At 40.4% G+C, this 17,670-nt stretch overlaps 1 protein-coding gene across 1 annotated transcript; it reads left to right on the top strand.

Moving 5' to 3' along the window:
• Window positions 1-1,703: 1,703 nt before the first annotated feature.
• Window positions 1,704-17,633, top strand: LOC116421242 (sialoadhesin-like). Its single transcript, XM_031949745.1, has 4 exons — window positions 1,704-1,834; window positions 13,276-13,344; window positions 15,090-15,455; window positions 17,066-17,633. Exons 2-4 carry the CDS (start codon window positions 13,296-13,298, stop codon window positions 17,368-17,370), a joined length of 720 nt encoding a protein of 239 aa, XP_031805605.1. The 5' UTR covers window positions 1,704-1,834; window positions 13,276-13,295; the 3' UTR covers window positions 17,371-17,633.
• Window positions 17,634-17,670: the final 37 nt, after the last annotated feature.

Below are 17,670 nucleotides of genomic sequence, written 5' to 3'. Positions count from 1 at the left end.
CTTCTCAAGTGCCACCTTTTATACAACTTTTCCTATTATGACTAGCTGCTGAAGCCCTCACTCCAAAAATTTTGTCTTGTTATTACTTTTTTATTTTTTATATTATATATAAATTATTTTTTATATCATTATATTTACACTTATTTATCTATATCTTGTTTTCGCCATAGAATATGAGTTTCTTTAAAAAAATATTTTTTCTCAACAGTATTTTATTTTTCCAAATACATATATAGTTTTCATCATTCATTTGTGTAAGACTTTGTGTTCCAATTTTTTCTCCTTTGTTCCTTTACCTGCCCCTTCTCCAAGACAGTAAATAGAATAAACATATACAATCCTTTTAAACATATTTCCATATTTGTCTTGTTGTGCAAGAAAAATCAGACCAAAAGGGAAACAACCATGAATGAGAAAGAAAAAGCAAATAAACAAACAGAAGATGAAAATACTATGCTTTGATCCCCATTCAGTCTAGCCTGGCACATAGTAGGTGCTTAATATTGATATTGATCTATGGGTTTGGACTTGATTTGTGATCTGTGGTTTGGCCTTTGTTCTCCTAGAGGACCACAGCTTCTGAAAGGTGATTGCATTTAAATTCAGCAAGTGAATTGGATTTAAATGAGGGATAACTGGGTAAAGTCACCAGCCTCACTTTCTCCTCTGGATACAGTGGCAAGATATAGATCAGGATGACTGAAGACCGCCCAGGATGCAGTGGGAGACCTTGGTCTTTTTAAACTAAAGTCTTTAACAATTCTCAGTTTGACTCCTCAGCCAAGGCCCATTCAGTGATTAAGATTAGATAAGAAATAAGGCAGAAAATGGCCTTTTTTACTTAGTTAAAAAAAATCAATCTGATAAGGGAAGACCCTCAGGATTTCTGGCCAAAACCGAAGCAATAGGCATTCACTCTTCCCAGCCCAAAAAATGACCAAAATGGGGCTTGGGCCGGATCCTATTGTTGGCCAATCAAAAAGAGGAAGAGAGATTTGGGTTTAAGGTGAGGCAATAAATCTAGCCGTAAGATCCCAGGTATCTTGCAAGGTTTCTGCAATCAAAATTTACTCACCTGCAGGTAAGAGGGAAAGAGGAAAGGAGGAGGGAGAGGAGAGGAAGGGGAAAAAGGGATGTAGAGGAGAGGAAAAAAAGGAGCAGTGTTGTCCATCTGGAAGTGGCCAGGTGGGTCCCCAATGGGGAAGCTCCCATAACTCACAGATTATTGTTTGTCCTTCATTCTGGAAGAGGACCGTGACATCAGGGAGGTGCTGCCATGACTTGCAAGTGAATTGGAACTAAGTGAGGGAGGGCTGTGCAAAGTCCCCTGCCTCACTTTCCCCTTCAGAGCCATCCCCATCAGAGCTACCCATCCAGTAGCCAGATAGAGATCAGGACCACCAGAGACGATTCTGGATTCAATGGGAGAGCTTTGGCCTTTTAAGGTTAAGGTCTTGAACAGGTCTCAGTTTGAGGGAGGCAACACCCATTCAGTGATTTAGGTTAGGTGAGAAATCCTTTGGATCTGACTGAATAGGAATGGGAAAGCTGTCTGGTGCTCCCAGAGCTTTCTTCTCCAGGGCAAGGAGAGTGGCAAGGGTTCGGGCATTATGCAATTATTATACTACTTCCCAGTGGGGAATGGGGAGGGTGCTTGAGGTTTTAGGAAAAGAGGAAGCAGGCAATGGCTTTATATTCTTCCCAAGACTGAACAGGACTAGCCAGTGCTCCAGGGAAATCCAAGGGGCCGGGAGCTTTTGGTTGGACGGCGGATGCCCTGCTTTCGCCTTCTTTTGGAGTTGACATTGCAGCCATCATCGGGCTCCCAATTGAGGTAATTTTCCCCCTTTGGTGAGAAAAGGTGAGCAGGGGGTGTCGAGTGGAGAAACAAAAGGAAGAAATGTCTCTGCTCTGAGGAAGAGCTGAGAGAATTTTTGGGGGGATGGGACCTTCTGGACTTTATTTATTTCTTTGGTCTGAACTAGGGCTTTCCCTGGGAATTCCTGGCTATGGAAATTTTTTCCACTTGTGTGCAATGACAGGTAATCTAGCAGGGACCCAGAGGTGAAATATTATGGTGGAAAGAGCTCTGGCTCCTATTTCATCTCTGATGATACTTGCTATCTGGGTGACCTGGACAAATCAGTCCATCTCTCTCGGACTCAGTTTTTTCATCTGTAAAATGGACATCATGGTCTTTGTGGTGATTTCCAAGTCTGATTCTATAATCTGTGATGCAGAGTCAGGACTTTATTTTTATTCCTAGGTGTCTGTTAATACATAGAGACCACATGCTATTGTAGAGTGCTAGACAAGGAGTAAGAACTGGGTTCAAATACTGCCTCACACACTTCCTAGTTCTGTGACTCAGCCACTCTGGACCTCAGTTTCCTCATCTGAGAAATGTGGGAGCTGGATGTAATGAAATCCTAAAGCCCAGTGATCAGATATTTTAGCTCAAAATTGATGTAGCCAGCTTTATCTAGCACTTTAAGTGCTTCCCAATATTTCTCTTTTTTTTATACTCAGAACACTTCAGTGCAAGATCACCCTCCCTCCCCACAGATGGGGAAACTGAGGCAATCAGAGGCCAGATAACTTCCTGAGGATCTGAGGTTGGCTTTGAACTCAGTTTCTCTTGACTCCAGGCTCAGCAAGCCACCCATATTCCAGTTTCTCCCCCTGTTCTCAATCCTCTTCTCATTATCTAACTTGGCCCTTATCCTAATCCCAGCATCCATTTCTCTGCACTGATCTCTGACCCTCATCCCATCTGCATACCAATGTTTTCTTCTAGTTCATCTTTAATCTCTAATTTTCATCAGGGGTGGATGGGCAGCTGAATTATCCACAGAGCACTGGACTTCGAATCTGGAAGACTCATTCAAGTCCAGGTTCAGACACTTATTAGCACTTATCAGGCAAGTCACTTAACCTGTTTGCCTCAGTTTTTTCATTTGTAAAATGAGATAGAGAAAGAAATGACAAACCATCCCACTATCTCAGCCAAGAAACCCTCAAATGGGGTCAGGAAGAGTTGGACATGACCGAGACACTAAATTCTAACCTTTTGTCTCTATCCTGATTCTCAACTCTAACCCCAGTTAGAAACCTAATGATTTGTTCCAACCATATCCCAGGAACTAATCCCAGCGCACCCAATCCCAATACTTAATTTTAGCCCAAGCCCTTTCTTAAATCACATCATTTAATTGAACCCTAAATTAAAACCTAAATAAAATCCTAAATTGAATCCTAAAAACCCTAAAAAATTAAATCCTTTCATATAATTCTAGTTCTCTTCAGACCACTTTTTCTAATTCATTCTAACCTAAACCTCACCTGCCTCAGTTTTTTCATCCATAAAATGAATGTCATGGGCAGCCTGTCCCCAAAGAGAGTATGGGTTCAAATCGATGCATGTGCAAAGGTGTTTGTTTGCTTTTTAGCAAAGAGACTGTGAGCACCCATTTGTCAGGACCCAGCTGTGGCTCCCACCCTGAACCCAACCATTACTCTCACACCTTAATTTTACCACCAATCCCATTCTTAACTCTTATCCCTGGCGCCAAAGCTTGTCCAAACCCTTGGTCTTTATTCTAGAGCTTATTCTATCTCTAACCTCCTCTTACCTCGTCGTTTTCCTATTTTGGGGACAGAAAGATTGAATCCAGATCTGAAATTCCAGCTTCATGGTGTGCTAGAAAAAGCAATAGTTTTAGGGAAAGGAATGAAGCCACTCACCAACTGTGTTATCTTGGGCAAAGTGACCACTTCCAGAGCCTTAGTTTTCTCATCCATAAAAATGGGGATGATGATATTTGCACTATGTAGCTCAAGGTTCTTGTGAGGCAATAAAATGCTATCAGAAAAGGGAATCATTTTATAAGTCTCAGATATCAATATCTATCAATCAATCGGAGTCCTAATCTGTCCATATCCATATACTGATCTCTCCCTGATCCAATCCCTGGATAACACTGTATGACGGACTGTATTTGACAGGCCAGAACATTAGATCAAATCAAATAAGATGAAATTCAATAGGGCTCAAGGTTAAGTCTTACATTTGGGCTTTAAAACCAACTCACCAGGAATGGGAGATGCTGGGTGGAGATGCGATTTGTTAAGGTCAATCTGAGTAAACATTGAAGTTGAGAAAGCTAATAAAAGTGAATTTAGGCTCTGGCAAGGAGCAGAAAAATCAGAGTACTTTGTCCCGGGCAGACTATTCCTGGAGAACTGCCATCGGTTTTGAGGCTGTGTGATTTTGGATTCAGGGTCATCTGCAATCGGGAGACACTGGGTTGGATTTCCACCTGAGATACTCAGTAGAAGTAAGTCCTCATCTCCAGAATGGACATTGTCATAGAACTCACCTCATGCTAGGCACTGGAGTGGATAGAGCCCTTCTGATACTTTCTAGTTATGTGAGCCGGGGCAAGGCACTTAACCCTGCTTGCCTCAGTTTCCTCAGCTATAAAATGATCCAGAGAAGGAAACAGGCGACCGCTCCAGTAACTTTGCCAAGAAAACGCCAATTGAGGTCACAGTGTCAGATTGACTGAAATGACTAAACAACAAGAATATTCTGTAGGAAACAGTGGAGACAATGATCTAAAGTGTTTTACAAACATTATTAATGTGAGCAGTGAGAGGCAGTTTTGCCCACTGGGTAGGGGGCTGATCTTGGTTCCAGGAAGACCAGATTTCGAGTCTAGCTTCTGTCTTCTGACTCTGAGCCACTGAAACTCTCAAGGCTTAAGAAATTCTTGAAGATAATGAATTTTAGAAATGAAATAGGAGAAAAGTCTTTGACCTTTGATTTCACTGAGAGGGAGAACTCTGGTGAGGAAATTCTCCACCAATTCAGTTTATAGCAGTGAAATAGCAAGCCACCCATATTCCCGCTTCTCCCCCGTTCTCAATCCTCATCTCATTATCTAACTTGACCCTCATCCTAGTCCCAGAATCCATTTCTCTACACTGATCTTTGACCCTCATCCCCTCTGCATACCGAGGCAGATCTAATTCATCTAATTCATTTTCTAATCCCTAATTTTCATCAAGGGCAAATTGGTAGCTGGATTATACATAGAGCACTGGACTTCCAGTGAAAACCAGGGCCACTAAACATACTAAGGATCCCTGAGGGCTGCCTAGTAATGAGAAAAAGCACATTGCTCTTTAAATCATTAATTTGTTAATGTTTCCCAATTACATTTTGATCTGGTTTGGGTTGCACTAGGGAATGCTGTAGGCCATGTGTTTGGCACCTTCACCCTAGGGCATGGAGATGAGATGATCTGCCCAGTGACATAGTCAGTATTTATCAGAACTGGGCCTGAACCCTAACCAGGAGGCTTGCTCCTCAATGCAGAGCAAATACTTGGAAATATGAAAGAGTTTCTATAATTCTTAATATGCATTTATAACATAATGTAACATATAATAAATAATGTAATACATGATGTCATTATGACTATATAGTATATTTTAATGATAATATATAATAAATACTATGTCATATTATATCATGTTATATTATACATGACAAATAATTATAATATTATAGCCGTATAATGCAGTATATTCTCTAATATTAAAGTCACATAATGTAATGCATGATAATTATATAATGTGATAGATACTATTATATATAATATATATTATATTATGTAATATGATATTACATCATGTAATATAAGATGTCATACATCATGGATTATAAATAATGTAATATAATTAAACTATTATAATCATATAATGTAATATAGCATATAATATAATCATATAGCATAATATATCATGTAATATTAGAATTATGTAGCATATATAATATATCATATAATACTATGATCATCAAATAGAATATATAATATGCTATTGTGATGATATATTAAATACATTATAACAATATAATGCTATATTTTATATGATAATTATAGAATGTAATGCATTATATACTTTTATAGGTTGTACTGTATTATATACTTTATAATCATATGATGTAATATATATTATATGTGATATTTATATAATTATGTAATATATTATATAATACATCACATATTGTGATATTATGAGATATATAATATCATATAACATAATATCATGCTATAATATAATATATATTATTGTGATTCTATACTATATATAATATACTATTATAATTATATAATATAAATATAATCTTTATAGTATATAAATATGAATTATTATTCTGGGCCCAGTATATTGATAAACTGAAGAGTGTCCAAAGCAGGGTAACCAATTCCTGTCATGTGAGGATTGATTGAAGAACCTGAGAAAGAAGGGAAGCAGTTAGAAGGAGCCTGAGGGGAGATGAGATAGCTGGGCTAAGCTTTTGAAAGTTTAAACTATGGAGGAGGTATTAGATGGCTTCTTTATCCCAGAGGGCAGAAGTTGGAATACACAGGTGCGATTAGCAATGACTTTGAGGTCAAGGAGTTGTTGGAGTTCTCCTTCCTTAGAAATCCTAACCTAGAGGCTAGATGGGTTTTGTCTGGTATGTTTGTGTGTGTGTGTGTGTGTGTGTGTGTGTGTGTGGTGGGGGGGTTGTGGGGAATGGTTTGAGTGACATGGATGTTGAGTTCCCATCCAATGTTGAGCTCTGAGATGAAAAGTCTGGGATGGGAACTGGGAGATCCCAGGCTGGTTGATTTCATTGCATGACAGTGTCTACATAAGCAAATAAAGGGGGGGGGGGAATCAAGGCATTTACTTAGCTAGAGTTGATTTAATGTCCGTTACTTTCAAACTCTCCATTTCCATGTTTATCTTACTCATTATGTGGCTTCTATCTAATTAGTGGTTACATTTCTCCTCCCAGTATTCCATTTCCTCTTCCTCTTTGATGAACTGAGTATAAGGAGTGAATATTTAATTATTGTAAACAAAATATGGTCAGAAAATTAAATCTGCTCCATGAATTTCATATAATACAGTTGAAAGCCAATGATAAATTATTTGTGAATATCCTCTGTTCTCTGTCTCTTTGTCTCTGGTTTTTTTTTTTTTTTTTTTGTTTGTTTGTTTCTCTTTCTCTCTATCTCTATTTCTATTTGTCTCCCTCAGATCCAGACTTGAGATTTCTTCATTGTAAGGAACTCCCAGTGTGAAAACTTCTCTCCCTGAATTCAGAAAAATTACTTATCTGTAATTTCTACTCTTTGACATTGAACTAGGGGCATTGAAAAGTTAGGTGGTGCAGTTGATCAAATACTAAGCCTGAATCAGGGAGATTCATCTTCATGAATTCAAATTTATTATCCTGATTGTGATTCCATGATATTTGAATTGTTTGTAATAATGCCTCTTGGCAATGTTTTATCCTTGATCTGGAAGCTCTGGAATTGTCTATAACATTCCTGGGAGTGTAATGCCAAAGAAACTGAGCAAGACAAGATTAGAGACCAATTCAATAGTTTATTAAATGGAGAGAAATACTGGGACCAATGGATCCATGATTGATCCCAGGGCTAGAGGAGACGATCATCTCAAAGAGTCTAACTCGGGAGTAGCAGGACAGAAAGCTTTTTTTATAGGGTAACAAGAACAATGACATAGTGGGGGAGGCACCTAGATGGGGATAAACTAATGGTGGGGGAGGCCCCTAGGATGACACAATGGAGAGGGGTTACTGATATTCTAATGACATCTAACGTGGATAAACCTTTATTTCCTCAAGCATTAAGAAAGAATGTCTATAACCTAAAGATATAAAATCTTTATCTCAAACATTAAGAGGGAAAGGTTATAACCTGAGGCAAATTAACTAAATAGGACAATTGGGGAAACTAGGTCAGGACATCAAAATGGAACTTTGGCACAACAAGGATTTTCATTTTAGGATCCATGAGTTCACATCTGATCTCAGACACTTAGCAGCTGTGTGACCTTGGACAGGTCACTTAACTTTGTTTGCCTCAGTTTCCTCATCTGTCAAACTAGAGAAGGGAAGGAAAAACCACTCCAGTATCTCTGCCAAGAAAACCTCAAATAGGTTCATGAAGAGTCAGACATTACTGGAATGGCTGAACATGTAAAAATTAATGGAACTGTCCAAAATTACATAGGTAATATGTTACACATCCTGCACTGGTCCTTTCTTCATCACTCTTGGTATAACCGAAAGAGCCTTAACTCTGGAATCTGAGAATCAAACTTTAAATTTTGCCCCTAGTCAAATATCAAAGATTAGAAATTACAGATAAGTAATTTTTCTGAATTGAGGAAGGGGAATTTCCACACTGGGAGTTCCTTATAATGAAGAAATCCCAAGTCTGGGTCTGAGAGAGATAGATGTGGCTTGGGTAACTTTGGCCAAATCGCTTTCTCTTCCTCAGCTCATTTTCCTTTTTTGTATAATAGTGATGACCAGCTAACCCTTGGAGTCCCTTCTAGCTCTGTGTCTTTGCTCTGACTCTCTTGGTGTTTATCTGTTGTCTGATAATTTACTCTTCTTAGAACATGGTTTACTTTAAAAAAAATAGCAATAGCTTTTTATTTTCAAAATACTTGCAAAGATAGTTTTCAACATCCACCCTTGCAAGATAGTGTTCCAAATTTTTCTCCCTCCCTCCCTCTCCCTTTCCTAGACAGCAAGCAATATAACATGTAGAACTCTTTTATATCTATTTCCACATTGATCATACTGCACAAGAAAAATCAGATCAAAAGGGAAAAAATTAGAAAGAAAAACAAACAGCAAACAATAACAACAACAACAAAGGTGAAAATACTACGTCGTGATTCATATTCAGTCTCCATAGTTCTCTCTCTGGATGCAGGTGGTTTTCTCCAACACAAGTCTATAGGAATTGCCTTGAGTCACCACACTGTTGAAAAGAGCCAAGTCCATCACAGTTGATCATCACATAATGTTGCTGTGTCCAATGTTCTCTTGCTTCTACTCACTTCACTCAGCATCAGTTCATGTGAGTCTCTCCAGATCTTTCTGAAATCATCCTGCTGATCATTTCTGTTAGAACCATAATATTCCATAATATTCATATCCCATAATTTATTCAGCCACTCCCCCACTGCTGGGCATCCACTCAGCTTCCAGTTCCTTGTCACCACAAAAAGAGCTGCTACAAACATTTGTGCACAGATGGGTTCTTTCCCCCTTTTAAGGAACTCTTTGGGATACAGATGAAGCAGAGACACTCTGCTTTGATAGCCTCTGGGTTAGGATTTCTGAGGAGGGAGAACTCCAACAGCCCTTGGAGCTTTGTTCCAAATTGCTCTCCAGAATGGTTGGATCATTTTATAACTCCACCAACAATGCGTTAGTGTCCCAGTTTCATCCCCTCTAACATTTATCATTCTCTTTTCCTGTCATCTTAATGGTTTACACTTTTGAGAGCATCTATGCCATCCTTGCCAGCTCAGAACATCCATCCATGATTGTCTATCTCCATCTTTTTGGTCAAAGAGGAATTTGGCCTCTGGGGCTTTCCACTAATGGTCTCCCTTGTTTCTTTCCCCCCCTCCCTTCCCTCTTCACTTTCCTTGGGTCTCAGCCTGAGAGGGAATTTGTGATGAACACGAAGAGAAAACTGAAACCAGACTCAGAAGAAACCTTGGCAAGAGCAGAAATGAAACTGAACACTTCCTTCCGTTGACATTCACAGAATATTTATCCCTCCCCTCCCACTCATATGACTTTGGCCAAAACCAAGCCGCCTCATCTGTAGAATTTATTTCTATGTCACTCTTTCCTTCATTCCCACTGAGCTCTCCCTTGAGGCAAAGAAAAGCATTTGATAAGAAGACCATGTTTGATATTGGGTCCCAATAGCCTCCATCCTCGACACTGGAAGGGAAGAGCTACGTACCATTGTATCTTCTCTGGGAACTTCACTGGTTTTTTCATTGTGAAGAGGGAAATACCATCAAAAACGACCATCAAAAGAGCTTGTTCTATGGAAAGTATTTAGTTAGCTAGGTAATGAACATAGGAATCACACATCATAAATCTAGAATTAGAAGGAACCTCCAGTCTTCTCCAATCTTACCCCAGAGTTGCAGAGGTCCCTCACACAGGTGAGAGAGGCAGGATTCCAAATTAGGACACCTTATGTAGTTCTACCTGACTCCAAGCCTGTTGCTCTCTCCACAGCACCATGTAGGAAGTAGAATTGTTATTATTCTCTTTCACCTCAAATGAAAATGAATTTCTTGCTGATTACATTTGGCATTATCTCATTAAAATGTAAGGTCCTTGAAGGCAGATTTTTTTTTTGTTGTTGGTTTTATTTTGTTTTGTCTCTGGATGTTCAGCGCCTAGCACGGTCCATTTTTGGTAGTGGGCATTTAAGAAATATTTGTTAGCTTAAATATTATTGTGGCACATTGAATGGTTCACTGGATCCCAAATCTGAGAAGTTTGGTTCAAATCCAGTCTCTGATGCTTACTAGTCAGTCACGCTCCTTGGGTCTCGGCTTTTTCATCTATGAAATGAAAGGATTGGACAAGATGGTCCAGACTGTGGTTCTCTTCAGCTCCAGATCTAGGATAATCTGAGCTATGGATTGATGGTGAGTTGCAGAGCCAAGGGGCAGCTAGCCATAGTGCACAGAGTACCAGGAAGACTCATCTTCCCAAGTTCAAATCTGCCCTCAGACACTTCCTAACTGTGTGCCCTGGGCAGGGCACTTCACCCTGTTTTTCATCTATAAAATGAGCTGGAGAAGGAAATGGCCAATCCCTCCAGTGTCTCTGCCAAGAAAACCCCAAATGGGATCAAGAAGAGTCAGACAAGACTGAAGTGACTGAATACCAACAAAGAAGAGCCAAGTTTCAAAATCACTTTTTGTGATTTCGCAGCTAAAGTCATGTTTTTTTTCCTGGGATCCCACCCAGGGAATCGTCTTTGCTCTTGGGGAACCGCAAGAAGTGGATAATTTTGGTTTTCTGTTTCCAGGAGACAAATGGGGAAGCCGTTTGTCAGTTTTCTGTCAGTTTGTCAGGTTTCTATCTTTATTTCCATCCTCTCATCCCTTTGCTGAGTCAGTACTTGGTACCAGGCAAAACTGTGAAGTGTGCCCAGTATGCCTCACCTTCTGCCGGTTCCTTCTTCCTCTGCTTTCTCCACTTCCTTTTACTTTCTTGATATGGCTTTCATCATCCTCCCTCCCCGTCCTAGGATACTGCATGATCTGGGAACCTCTCTGAATCTCAGTTTCCTCTTCTATCAAATGGATAGTAATGGATTTCACCACCCAAATGAATTTCCCTTGCTAATTAAGGCACAGATGAGATAATGGGGTCATGGAATAGTGGGTAGAGTGCAGGGCTTAGAGTCTGGAGGACTTGAGTTGAAATCCTACCTCTGACATCTGCATGATTCTAAGTAAATCACTGAATGCAATGAGGGAGGAAGGCCCCAAGGTAATTTCTAGCTCTTCAGCTATTATATATGAGGTTCTACCTTTTCCCATTTCCTGCTTCCAACTGTAGGTTTCAGAGTAAATTCAGCTCTTTCACTTGGTTACCACTCTCTATTTTCTGAAGGCTTACCATCGAATCCAGTCAATCAGTCAGTCAGTCGATAAACATTTATTACTCGCTTCCTATATGCCAGATTCTACACAAAGCTCACCAGAAAGAGCTAAGAGACAATTCCGAAGATGATAAGCAAACAATTATATACAAACGAGCCACAGACTAAGAGAAATGGCTAATGGAGGGAAAGCTCTGGAACTCAGAGGAGTTGGGAAAGAATTCCTGGAGAAGATGGGATTTTATGATTAGCTGGCTAATTTCAGAAAGGCCTGGAGAGACTTACATGCTGAGTGAAATGAATAGAATCAAGAGAACATTGTACTAGCAACAACAAGATTATGTGATGATCAACCCTGATGGATGGGGGCTCTTTTCAACATTGAGGTGATTCAGGTCAATACCAAGATTTGTGATGGAAAAGCCATCTACATCCAGAGAGAGACTGTGGGGACAGAGTGTGGATCACAGCATAGTATTTTCACTCTTTGTGTTGTTTGCTTGTTTTGTTTTTTTTTTCTTTCTCATTTTTTTCCTTTTTGATCTGATTTTTTTGTGTAGCATGATAATTATACAAATATGTATATATATATATATATATATATATATATTGGATTTAACAGATTTTTTTTAACATTTTAACATATATTGGATTACTTGTCATCTAGGGGAAGGGATGAGCAGAAGGAGAAAGTTTGGAACACAAGGTTTTGTAAGGGTAAATGCGTGGCGATCAATCAATCATGTCACAGTGGATTGCTTCAGTGCATTAGTTGGATTTCCTCTGAGGTCCCTTTCAGTTGTCAAATTTTATGGTTTATTGGGCACTTAATTTACACCATGGCAGTTAGCTGGATAGAGAGTGGGAACTGGAATCAGGAGGACTGATCTTTCTGAGTTCTAATCTTGCCTCAAATAGACAATTATCAGTGACATTGGGCAAGTCACTTAAGCCTGATTGCCTCAGTTTCCTTCTCTGTGAAATAAGCTGAGAAGGAACTGGCACACCCCAAGAAAACTTCAGTCGGCATCATGAAGAGTCAGATGTGACTGAGAAGATCTAAAACAATCACATTTTGTGTGAGATACCATGGGATCAATGAATGGGAAAGGATCTAAGGGGGAAACCTTCCAGCTTCTTCTTGTCCTTCTCCCAGTGTTCTCTATGCTTTTCAAGGAAACATGCATTGGAAAAGGGATCTTCTGGAGACAATAGCCCCACCTTTATGGAGTAACTCAGTGGAATTTGGGAAGCTTCTAAGGGGATTCCTTTAGGAAGGATTTTGTATGGGATTTTGTATAGGGCCGAGCTGACTTCTCTCCGGGGTTTTGTGATGATTTGATTCCCCTGCCCCAGTCCCTATCACCAGTCCACTTCTGCCCAGGAAAGTGGGTGACTTAGAAAGGACCTTTAAGAAAGAGGAGTCGGGCCAAAGGAGGATGTGAGGAGGGGTCAGTGGGGATCTGAGGATCCAGGGCAAAGTATTCATTGAGCTGGGAACTTGGTCTTCCCTGACTCTGGGGCAGGATCTTCCAGGCCTTCTACTCACTTCACCGGGCTGCCTTCAGATGATGGTGATGGTGCTTCAGGTTTTAGGGGTGGTGACCTTCATATTAACAACCCACCTTTCCAAAGGTTTTTCAGGATTACAAATCACTTTCTTCCACACCATCCTCAAGGCAAGAGTTATCAACCCCTTTCCTAAATGATCTTCCCTTCCAGCTCTCTTCTCTCTCTCCCCTAGGAACACTGCTGGACCTGGCCATGTTGCTTTTGATCTGGCTGCTTCTCCTTGGGTCTGCCTTCCAACAAGGTATGCTTAACCTCGAGAGGGTCTCTAGCCTATCTTCCGACTTCCTCATGGTACCCCCATTTTTGAAGAAAGTCCAAGTCTCCCCATCCCCAATCTCCCCCACACCTGTTTGGGTCTTGGACATCGCTAAGTGCTTTCAAATCCATGGTGTCATTTGGTTCTCATAATATAAACGCACATTTCTTGCCCTCATGGAGCTGATATTTGAATACAACACTAAGAAGTATGTGCCTGGAGAGGGGGATTACTATGAATTATACATTTGTTTTTCCATATAGCTTCCTGTTGGGGAAAAAAAATCTCCCAATTTCTTGAATATAAGAGCTTCTTTTTTTTTCTTGATTTTTTTGTGTGATTTTTCTCATTTTATTTTAATTTTTTATTATTTAATATTTTACTTCCCCTCCAGTTACATGTAAAATGATTTTAAAAATTTGCTTTTAAGATTTCGAGTTCGAAATTCTCTTACTGCTTCTTTCCCCTCTCCCCGCATTGAGAAGGCACATGTGCAGTTATGCAAAATATTTCCATAAAAATCATGTTGTAAAAGAAAACAGAGATTTTCACTCCCCCCAAAAAATACTTTAAGGAAAATAAAGTTTTAAAAAAGTATTCTTTAATCTGTATTCAGACAGTCAGTTCTTTCTCTGGCTTTGGATAGTGTTTTTCTTTTTTTCTTTTTCTTTTTTCTTTTTTAGTTTTTGCTGAGGCAATTAGGTCATGCAGCTAGGAAGTGTTAAGTGTTTGAGGTCAAATTTGAACTCAGGTCCTCCTGACGCCAGGGCTGGTGCTCTATCCACTGCTCTACCTAGCTGCCCCTGGATAGTATTTTTCATCATAAGTCTTTCAGAATAGTCTTGGATCATTTTATTGCTGAATATAGTGAAGTCATTCATAGCTGATCATCTTAGGATTGCCATTACTTTGTACACAGTACATTTCACTTTGCATCAGCTCCTGTAAATTTCCCCAGGTTTTTCTGAGAGCATCCTGCTCATTAATTCTTATAGCACAATAATATCCATCAGAATCACATATCACAATTTATTCAGCTATTCCCCAATTGAAGGGAATCCCCTCAATTTCCAATTCTTTGCCCTGAGATAAGAGCTGTTAAAATATTCTTGTACATATAGGGTTTTTTTCCCCTTTGGGTATTTTTAGGCCAAAGGGTATGTATTATTTTATAGTCCTTTGGGGATAGTTCCAAATTGCTCTAGAGAATGCTGGACTCAGTTCACCATTCCATGATCAATGCATTAATGTCTCCTTTTCCCCACGTTCCCTCCAACATTTCTCATTTCCCTTTTCTGAGTTATTAGCCAGCCTAATAGGTATGTGGTAGTACCTGATAATTGTTTTAATTTACATTTTTCCAATCAATAATGAATTAGTGTTTTTCCCCCATATGGCCGTAAATGGCTTGATTCATTTATCTGAAAACTGTTCATATTTTTTGATTATTTATCACTTGAGGAGTGGGAGGGCTTTATTTCTCAATCTAAAGAAGGGAGGCAGGTGTCCTGAGTCCCCCCAGCATTTTCCCTCAGGAGAGCCTGTGGCGAATTTGGCCTTAGGTGAATTCATGCTTGATGGGGGAGGAAGGATCAGACTGACTGATTCTCCCTCTTCCCTCTTAATTATTGGGTCTGGGTTCCTGGGAGATGATTAGCTCAGAGGATTTCCGAAAGTCTAGGACTTTTCTCCCCTCTGCCCCTTCTCTTTTTTCTCCTTTCTCCCCTCAGGCCTGGGTTCCTGGAAGGTGAATAACCCTGAGAATCTTCAAGGTGTCAGTGGCTCCTGTGTGGTCATCCCCTGCACTTTTAACTTTCCTAATGATGTGAACCCAAATCAAGGCGTTATTGCCATCTGGTACCGAGACTATGCAGATGCTGAGAGAAAGACGGTGGTAAGCCATTCCGGAGACCCAGCACAGGTGGGGTCAAGGTACCAAGGCCGGGCTGTGTTTCTGGGGAAACCTGAGCAGAAGACCTGCAATCTACTGATACGGGAACTCAGTCCCAAGGACAATGGGGACTATAACTTCCGATTTGAGATCATCGGGGGAGACAGATGGTCTGCCAAGAGGAGCACCACGATCAAAGTTACTGGTGAGACTCGGGAAGACGGAACCATCCTCTATCCTTCCTTCTTATTCTTCACCTCCCTCTCTGATCCCCTTATCCACCCTATTCCCCCCCTAGAGCCACAGGATTTCAGATTTAGAAGAAATCATCTAATCCAATCCATTCCTGACCAAGAATTCATTCTGCACTATCTCTAGCTTCTCTGATGAGCCATCCAGTCACTATTTAATGACTGCTAAGAAGCAGTTGGATGGTTCAGTGGATAAAGCATTGAGTCTGGAGGCAGGAAAACTGAGTTCAAAACTCATTAGTTGTATAAGCAAGTCACTTTATCTCTGTTGGCCTTAAACACTGAAGAAAGAAATGGCAAACCACTCTAGTGTCTTTGCCAAGAAAATCCCATGGATGGTATGGGTATTCTACTATCCATGGGGTCACAAAGACTTGGACATGACCAAATGGCAACTGATGAAGAACTCATTAGCTATCATCGCAACCTTCTGTTCCATGTTTGGATAACTCAGTGTTTTAGCAGGTCCTGGCTTTTGCTGATTCCCCAAACTCCACACATTCCTTTGGATTCCTCCTTTCATTGTTCCTTTATCTCTACATCCACTGTCACATTTTCAAAATCACAAAATGTTCCAGTGAGAAGGGACGTCAAAGACTCTGACAGGAACGAGGATGCCCTCTTAAATATTTGTGACAAAGAGGTCACCCAGGCCTTTTTTTGATGAGCTTCAATGAGGAAAGATCCACATTTACTAGTTATGTAACTATGGCCAAGTCATATAATTTTTCACAGCCTCCATTTTCCTATCTGTAAAGTGGAGATAATAATAGCACCTGTTTCCCAGGATTGTTGTGAGGATCAAATGAAATAAGACAAGTGAAGCACTTTGAAATCCTTAAATTCCTATGTAAATTTTGGCTTTTTCTCCTCCTTCCCTCCTCCTCCTTTTTGTCCTCCTACCTCCTCCCATTATTAGGTAGTTTATTCTTATATTTAGTTAAGTTTGCCTTTCTAAAACATTTTCTAGTTCTGTTAGTTCTGTCCTTTAGGTGACAGCAGAGCATACCTAGTCCCATATGCACATGCTGATCATCATGTCTCTCCTAAATCTTCTTCAGTATAAAGATCTCCATTCCTTCAATGGATAACATGACATTATCTCTAGTTCCTTCCCCATGCTTTTCTCTCTTCTATGCACCAGTTCCAACTTGTCAACATCCTTCTTAAACTGTGACAATAAATGCCCATGAGTCATCTCTTAGTCTCATTCCACTCTTATTCTTACCTCCATTTCCATTTTCTGTCCTTCCTTCTAGTAGGTCAGAATTCAGTTTAGAGGTAAGAGAGAGAGAGACAGACAGACAGATAGAGATGCACAAAGAGGCACAGAGAGACAGAGACAGGAACAGAGACAGATACAGAGACACAGAGAGAGAGGGGGAGAGAGAGAAAGAGAGAGAGAGAGTTTCAGAAAAGGATCTAGAACTATTCAGGAACTGAAGATATGGGGAGGAGGCCTTTGTACACTTTTTTACTATTATAGCTACCTTGTCTTTTCTGCCTCTGACTCAAAAGGGATTCTGGGATGAGCTTGTCTCTCTGTTTTCCATTTCCACCCCAGATGAACCCAGCAGCCCCACCATTGCCTCCCCTACTCATCTTCAGGAAGACACCCAAGTTACCTTCAGTTGTTCTACCCCCTATGTGTGTCCTGAAGACAAGAGCCCCCTTTCCTGGCATGGTCAGGATCCTGTGCGCTCCAACACTAGTGAGCTCCGAGTACTGGAACCCACTGGGGTCAGCTACCGACAAAGCCTCAGCGTTGCCTTATCCTGGCGCGACCATGGCCGGCTGCTCAGTTGCCAGTTCTCTGGGGCAGGGAAGCAGAGCCAGGGGGAGATCCGCCTCCAGGTGAAGTGTAAGTGACAGCAGATGCCAAGCTGACAACCTCTAGGGCCATCTTGAATTTTTGGAAGCTGTCTCAGAGGCTCCACTTTGGGCTTCCTTAGTCCTTAGGCCTTAGCTTATTCCTATGTTTCCTAGTTAAATTTCTCTGGGATTGCCATCCCCTTACTGGAATAAAAGATTCTATTATCTCTCAGACTAATGTAGACTGGCAACCCAATCTTTAGATCTTTCAAAGTTGGCAATTTACATCTTTCCTAGGGTGGGGCAGGTGATGTAAAATAAAAAACAGAGTAAAAAAAAGTAGCTGTCCCTATTGCT

The sequence above is a fragment of the Sarcophilus harrisii genome, chromosome 2 (assembly GCF_902635505.1).
Source record: "Sarcophilus harrisii chromosome 2, mSarHar1.11, whole genome shotgun sequence".
NCBI lineage: Eukaryota > Metazoa > Chordata > Mammalia > Dasyuromorphia > Dasyuridae > Sarcophilus > Sarcophilus harrisii.
The sequence above is the reverse complement of the archived record's forward strand: the minus strand, read 5'-3'. Positions and strand labels throughout refer to the sequence as shown.

Coding starts and splice junctions, on each gene's coding strand:
- LOC116421242 (XM_031949745.1), top strand. CDS start 13,296: ATGTTGCTTTTGATCTGGCTGCTTCTCCTTGGGTCTGCCTTCCAACAA. Junction 13,345..15,089: donor TGGGTCTGCCTTCCAACAAG/GTATGCTTAACC, acceptor TTCTCCCCTCAG/GCCTGGGTTCCTGGAAGGTG. Junction 15,456..17,065: donor CACCACGATCAAAGTTACTG/GTGAGACTCGGG, acceptor TTTCCACCCCAG/ATGAACCCAGCAGCCCCACC.